The sequence below is a fragment of the Mus caroli genome, chromosome 13, assembly GCF_900094665.2.
Source record: "Mus caroli chromosome 13, CAROLI_EIJ_v1.1, whole genome shotgun sequence".
Classification (NCBI taxonomy): domain Eukaryota; kingdom Metazoa; phylum Chordata; class Mammalia; order Rodentia; family Muridae; genus Mus; species Mus caroli.
The window spans coordinates 53,541,068-53,548,353 of record NC_034582.1 but is presented as its reverse complement, the minus strand read 5'-3'; the positions used below and the strand labels follow the sequence as shown (position 1 = coordinate 53,548,353).

Genomic DNA, 7,286 nt, shown 5'->3' with positions numbered 1-7,286 from the left:
TGGTGGTGTACGCCTTTAATCCCTGCCCTCGGGGTGGCAGAGGCAGGCAGATCTCTGCATTCCAGACCACCCTGGTCTACACAGAGAAACACTGCCTCTAAAAATAAAGAATTCAGAAGACACCACGGGCGAGGAGCTTGGGAGCAGAGTGCACTCTGCTATGAACGAGATCTTCACTTGAGGGCTTCCATAACGGCAGCGACGATCTCCGGGAGACCTTTGTCCACGCTGACTTGGATGAAGTTTTCGGGAGCTGATGGGGGCTCCAGAATACCGAACTGGGACTGCAGTAACTCGGGCGGCATAAAATGTCCTTTTCTTTGGAGCAAGCGTCCATAAATGACGTCAAACGAGCCGCAGAGGTAGACCACCAGGAGCTTCCCACCGGCCAGCAGTTCCTTTGCTGAGTCATCACTTTTCAGGGGCACATCACTTCCTCCTTGGATCAAGATGTCTCTGTACGTTTTCTTCAGAGCTGAACAGGCTAGAACAACAGGCTGTCCCAAAGCCACATCTCTGTTTTCAAAATATAAGAAAACACATACCCCACCCCCACCCCAAAAAAGGATGAGGGCTGAAGAATGAAGCAATGCAAAGGTTTCAATCGTAGGTGGTGGGGCAGTCTCTGCCAATGTCAAGTGCTACTTGAAAATGGAGTTAAGCAGTGGGCTAAGCAATCTTAAATTGAGGGTCTTTCGTCTGTGAACTGAGCAGTCTTAGGCTCAAGTGTTCTATTCCCGGGCATCAGTTCCTCACCCGTAAAATGGGCCCATCCAGAGCTGTCCCGAGGACGGAGGTTGGCTAGGTACCTGGTATGTGCAAGTGCTAAGTGTTTGTCTCCACCCCGTTGGATGCATCCAGTTGTGGTTTCAGAAGTGATTTTTAATTTATTGGATTATACCACGGGCGGGTATGACGTCATACCTTAGTAAAATGTCGTGCAAGGTGCAAAGCCATGGAATCCTGTCCTGAAATTAGAACAGACTCAAAGTAGCTTCCCCAGTACTGCTTGTACAGAAACAGCCATACCATAGTCACAACAGTCAGCTTTAAAGAGAACTCAGTGGTTATGAGAACTGGGCATGAACAGGCTGCTGGGGGGCCAAGCCACAGGCCTACCACCACAGAAACATTTTCTTGGTTCTGGTTTCGATGGCTCATTTCATAAAACTATAAATTCCCTTAAGTTACAATACTTCATACCCCCTCCAATCCCCCACCGGTGCAGACGTCCTCCCTGTCTTTCATGCACACCTCTGACTTGACTATGGCTGATAGAGTCTTTCAATGCGTCAGATCAGAACCTACAGCTAAGCACTTGATTTGTAGTTGAGTTCTACCCCAGCCTTGGATTATTGTCTTTTAAAAGATTTGTTTATAACCAGGCAGTGGTAGCGCACGCCTGTAATCCCAGCACTTGGGAGGTGGAGGCAGGCAGATTTCTGAGTTTGAGGCCAGCCTGGTCTACAGAGTGAGTTCCAGAACAGCCAGGACTGCACAGAGAAACCCTGTCTTAAAACCACCCCTTCCCCCCGCCCCCCCCCAAAAAAAAACTGATTTGTTTATGTGAGTACACTGTCACTCTCTTCAAACACACCAGAAGAGGGCATCAGATCTCATTTCAGATGGCTGTGAGCCACCATGTGGTTGCTGGGAATTGAACTCAGGACCTCTGCAAGAGCAATCAGTGCTCCTAACCACTGAGCCATCTCTCCAGCCCTTGAACTAATGTCTTAACACACCATTTGAGTTTGCCTCCCCAAATGACTCTGGTTAGCCAAGGTTTCCTACACACTCAAGCATGAAAGGAGATTAGAAAGATGATGCTATTATTCTAAACCTTTTAACTTCCTGGATATATTTTTTCCTTTTTAAGTTTTGTTTTATTTTACGGGAGTGTTTTGCCTGCGTGGTGTCTACGCACACTGAGAGCTTCTGGTTCTCAGTGGGGCCAGAAAAGGGCTGGGGAATCCCCTGCAACTGGAGTCCCAGGCAGCTGTGAGTGCCACGTGGGTGCTGGAAACAGGACCCCAGGCCTCTGCAAGAGCAGCCAGAGCTCTTAAGCACGGAGCCACCTCTCCAGCCTCTCGGGTGTATTCCCTAAAGCAGCTCCTGCGGCTGTGTAGCAGAAGGGGACTCGAGCTTGAAGTCCCAATGTCAGCCAAGAAAGTTCTACTTCCTTTCCTGGGATTCTGTAGGAGTGTTGCCACCCCACAACCCCGTACCCCTCCCCCTTTTTTGCATATGTTTTGGCTAGGGTTTTCCTCGCTGTGAACAGACACCATGACCAAGGCAACTCTTCTTTTTTTTTTTTTTTTTTTTTTTTTTGAGACAGGGTTTCTCTGTGTAGCCCTGGCTGTCCTGGAACTCACTTTGTAGACCAGGCTGGCCTCGAACTCAGAAATCCACCTGCCTCTGCCTCCCATGTGCTGGGATTAAAGGCGTGCGCCACCACCGCCTGACAAGGCAACTCTTCTAAGGACAACATTTAATTGGGGCTGGCTTACAGGCTCAGTTCAGTATCATTAAGGCGAGTGAGCACAGCAGTGCCCAGGCAGGCACCATGCAGGAGCTGAGAGTTCTACATCTAGTTCCGAAGGCAAACAGGAAAAGACTGGCTTCCAGGGAGCTAGGATGAGGGTCTTAAAGCCCATGCCCGTAAGGCCACACCCACTCCAACAGGGCCACACCTCCTAATTGTACCACTCACTGGGCCAAGCTTATTCAAACCACTACAGCATCTAAACAGCTCAAATTCACTTCTCATGGAAGCCTTATTTTTGGTGGATTATAAAACCTTCAACTCAACAGGAAGTACCACCTCTGAGTAGGCTCCCCCAAGGAGTGGCCTAGGATCTGAGACTTTAAGATGACCATGGGTCAGTCAGTCATGAAGGAGGAAACACAGAGAGCAGTAGGACAGTGGACACAAAGATCCCATGAGGAGGAACACGGTCACGGGAGAGACCAAGCGGCTGAGTGGTTCGGATGAAGATGGAGGTGGGCATGACTAAGGAGCTGAGTGGCTCCAATGGAGATGTACCTGACATTTCTAAAAGAGACTCAAGGACCTTAAGATCGGCAACGCGCTGGGAGAGTCTCAGACATGGTGGCATGGTGTGGTGGTTTGAGTAAGAATGGCCTGCAAAGGCTCGGATGTTTGACTAACCGCTTCCCTGATTGATGGAAGTTTTGGGGAAGGATTAAGAGGAATCCTCGCCTTTTTGGAGGAAGTTTGCCCTTGGGCGGAGGAGTTGAGCTTTTAGAAGACGTGAGCATTCCCAGCGTGCTCTCTGCCTCATACCTCAGATCGATATGTAAAATTTCAGCTGTCTCTGCTGCTGAGCCATGCACCACCATCATGGATTCCAACCCTTAGACACCATAAGCCCAATTAACGCTTCTTTTTATTCTGAGATGCCGTGGTCATGCTTTCAGCATAGCAACAGAAAAGAAACTAAGACGCATAGCCACATTGGAGTCTGCGTGATTGCTGTGGTCCTGGAGTGGAATTCACCAGAACTTGGTGGTGGAGGGGAAGTGAAAGGACCCGGGAGGTGCTGACGTCTTCACTGTACGAGCACAAAGGAGCCTCTGCCCACTCGAGGACTGCAGATTAAAAATCCTGCAAAAAACTGTGGCAAGCTGCACCCAGGGAGGGCAGGGTGGGTCACTCCTGGGGCTGAATTCATGGAGGAGGTTCAGATTCTAGGCTAACGGAGGTGGAGGCGTGTTACAGCAATATTGGACACCCGTGGCCGATGTTACCTGGTCGCTCAGTGGTACCCCTGTCGCCATCTTTATCCGATTCTCCTCGGAGTGGTAATCATCGGCATCATAGAATTTCCATCCCAGCTTTAGGAACAAAAGGAAAGATATACGTAGCGTCAGCAAGATGGCCCCTGTGACAGCCACTGGGAGCTTACTGGCAGGCAGGTATAGACACCACTGGTCTGAGCTGCCCCTCTCTCACTGATAGCTCTGATTTACCACTACCAGGAAGAAACCTGGATGACCATGTTGAGGCATCTGCACAAACATAGGCCAGAAGAAAGGGAGGAAGCCGTGGACAAGAACACAGTGGGCAAGGGGAGTTACCTTGGAGGCCAGCAGTGCACCCACAGTGGATCTGTGGAGAGAATACAGACATTGTTATTTCTGCCCAACACGTATGAGTGCCAGCTGTTCTGAGAGAGAGCCTGAGAGATGCACAGCTGAGATTCAGGTTCCTTCGTGGTCCCAAAGCAGCCATGCCCTTAGCCATGGAGTCTAGAGACAGTCTTCACTGTCCTTAGGGATACTGGTGAAGGTGTATTAGCCAGAAAGCAATGCATCATATCTAACTAAGACTCCGAGCTAGAGGTGGTAGCACGTACCTGAGATCCCAACACTTGGAGGCAAAGGCAGGACCATCTCTCTAAGGAGATCTCTGGCCTACACAGGCTGTCTTATGTAGACACTGTCTTAAAAAATAATTACACACACACACACCAGGGAAAGGTTTTTTTTTTTTTCTCAATAATGTTTTGTAGCTCTGTGGTAGATATAAGAAGTGGAGGCAGGGAAATGGACAGTTGGTTCTAGACTGTTGGATAGCACACGGAGATGCTAACTCAAAAACCCAAAACTAGCCAGGTATGGTGGTGCATGCCTTTAATCCCAGCACTAGGAATCAGAGGCAAGTGGATCTCTGAGTTCAAGGCCAATTTTGTCTAAAATATGAGTTCAGGACAGCCAGGGTTCTGTTACTCAGAGAAACCCTGTCTTGAAAAACCAAACCAAACCAACCAACCAACCAACCAACCAAAAATAATAAGAGAGAATGTTTTAGTCCCTACTGCATAAATGTTTATATTTTGAGAGAGAACACTGAATGAATGAAGAAAATTGTGCTTTTATCAAAGATTCAAGAGAGAGGTTTTTTTTTTTTTTCCCCTTTAAATACTACAGAGTTTGGTTTTTGTTGGCCAACTACTCCCCAGGATGGGACCTGCCCTGAAGTGTGGTTGATGTATCCAATGAGAGGGGTTTAATAAAAAGTTTAAATGCCAGCACACTGTAAAGTTCGAGGGCCCGTAAAATCTCAAAGCACTGCTAGCTTACCAGATACACACAATGCTGGAAAGGTGGCTCAGCAGTTAGACCACTAGCTGCTCTTCCGGGACCTCTGGGTTTGGTTCCCAGAATCCAGATGGCAGCTTGCAACCATCTGTATGGAACTCCCATTGCAGGTACTCTGGTGCCCTCTTCTGACCACCGTGTGCACTGCACCCTTATGGTACTCAGACCAAAACCCCGTAGACACAAGACACACAAACAGGAGCAGAGATGGATCCCGTGCCATCAACACCCTCCTCCATCTCTCCTGTAGAGTTCCTCTTAGTTTTTCACCCTGCAGTACCTGTCACTCAACTGAGTTCTCATTCAGCGCCTCTATCGACTCCCCAGCCCCTGAACTCTATTTCCAAATCAGCCCAGTCCAGCCACTCCATCAGAAAACAAACACCGGTGATGCTCTCAGGCTTATCCCCCGGTCTCTACCACAAAGACAATCTGAGCTCGTACTATGGGCTTTGTGCGGTTCTGGACAGAAGTGAAAGGGTTTCTGGGTAGAGTCGTACAACAGCGGGGTTTTTGCCTCTGGGGTTTGTTTGTTCACTCTGTGGTGCTGGGATTGAACCCCCGGCACGACAATCAAACACTCCACCACCGAGTTACTCTGTTGCGTTTCACTTTCAGTTTAAAGAATCTTGCGGTTAGATGGCGTCTATCAAACCAAATGCCAACCGCTTGCTTGCTTACTTCTGAACCTTCCAGCACTGGGCTGAGAAGAAACTGCACATTTTTGCAGAGTTCTAGCAGCACTTTCATATTAACATTCCAGCCTGAGCAGGCACACGATCAAGCTTGATTCTCACTTTTCAAAATCTATTTGGAAGAATCCAGACACTCACCTACTAGGGAGACCATGCACCCAGGCAAAGCTTTGTAAAGACCCAGGGCGACGTTTGCCTCCTGGTTTGGGGTTCGCACCCTCCCACACTGTTCTGCGAGGTGTCACCAGGCCCAGGTTTGTAAGGCTGAGAAGGGTCGCTAGCCACGGTCCGCGGTGACCCTGGGGAGCAGCTGCCAGCGGGGCAGGACAGCAGGGGTCCTCAACAGGGGCTGCAAAGGCATGGCTCCCAGGGCTCAGGCCCCCCACAGCCTCCCAGCTCCCGTCCCCCAGTCCCCCCAACGACCTACTTTCCGGAGCCGCTCACACCCATCACCAGCAGCACCCCGGGTGCCTCCATGTCCGCGCTCCCAGGTCCGCAGCGCCGGCTTCCGGGGCAGGTCCCGCCCAGTTCCTGACGTCACGATACACGCCCCTGTCTCTCCAGCGCTGACCGCTGAGCGCTGCAGCCAGAGGACATCTGCAGGCATTTGCAGGTCATCATGTCCTGCAGCAAGGAAGCCACCGGGATGCAGGGACAGTGGTAGAAACAGACAGTTTACCCACAAAGACAGCAGTGAAAGGACACGGAGTGGGCCGGGAGATCTCTCTCTCTCTCTCTCTCTTCTCTTTCCTCTCCTCTCTCTTTCCTCTCTCTCTCTTTCCTCTCTTCTCTCTCCTCTCTTCTTTTTCTTCTTTCTCTCATCTCTCCCTTCTCTTTTCCTCCCTCTTTGCTCTTTCCTATCTCACTCTCAGCCCGCAGACCCCACCCCACTCTGGAAGCCAGGTCCTCTTGCTCCGGTTCCCCCTGTGCAAACAGCGATTTTATATCAGAAGACATCAGAACGCCGACAGCTAGAACCAGCGGGCCACAGATCGATGCTCGCACGCACACTGAGGCCTCACTGACTCTCCTGGAGGGAGCCTGCAACGCAGACTCAGGAGGGACTCCCACCCAGGACAGGGACAGGTTGCTCTTCCCCGTAGAGGCTTGTGTCAGTGAGACACAAGAAATGGCAACTGCGGTGCGGCTCTCGCTAAAGTTGGCCATGAAGACAGGTGCACGTGGGAGCTGGAAGTGAGCTGCAATCCACATGGATTTCCTCCTGAGAATAAGCAACACCGTCTGGGCTTCTGAACTCTCTCTTAGTCCACGGGCTTCACCCACAGCGACCACCATCCAGAGCCGCTCTTGGGACAACGTGAAGAAGCAGAAGGGACTGGAGAAGCGTGGATGGTGTGGGTGTGTGTGTGTGGGTCGTCTGCATGTATGTGTTTGTACCATGTGTGTGCTTGCTCAAGCCTCAGAAGGCCAAAAGAGGGTGCAGATCCCCAGGAGTTACAGAGGGTTACA

At 50.5% G+C, this 7,286-nt stretch overlaps 1 protein-coding gene across 2 annotated transcripts; it reads right to left on the bottom strand.

The window, feature by feature from the left end:
* Idnk (IDNK gluconokinase) lies at positions 1–6,322 on the bottom strand. 2 transcript variants are annotated; one of them, XM_021180577.1, is made up of 5 exons: positions 6,244–6,322; positions 4,099–4,129; positions 3,769–3,855; positions 925–968; positions 1–516 (listed from the first exon to the last, which is right to left on the bottom strand). In XM_021180577.1, the coding sequence occupies exons 1-5, from the start codon at positions 6,291–6,293 to the stop codon at positions 174–176; spliced, it is 555 nt and encodes a 184-aa protein (XP_021036236.1). In that variant the 5' UTR covers positions 6,294–6,322; the 3' UTR covers positions 1–173. The 2 variants fall into 2 exon arrangements, with proteins under 2 accessions (XP_021036236.1, XP_021036237.1); XM_021180578.1 differs by lacking the exon at positions 925–968 and having other exon boundaries at positions 430–516.
* Between the last annotated feature and the right edge of the window lie 964 nt (positions 6,323–7,286).

What these genes read in the sequence shown, in the direction of transcription:
- Idnk (XM_021180577.1), bottom strand. Translation starts at nt 6,293, where the DNA reads ATGGAGGCACCCGGGGTGCTGCTGGTGATGGGTGTGAGCGGCTCCGGA. An exon ending in GGTGTGAGCGGCTCCGGAAA is followed by an intron (nt 4,130 to 6,243) that starts GTAGGTCGTTGG and finishes TTCTCTCCACAG; the next exon opens with ATCCACTGTGGGTGCACTGC. An exon ending in GGGTACCACTGAGCGACCAG is followed by an intron (nt 969 to 3,768) that starts GTAACATCGGCC and finishes TTCTAATTTCAG; the next exon opens with GACAGGATTCCATGGCTTTG.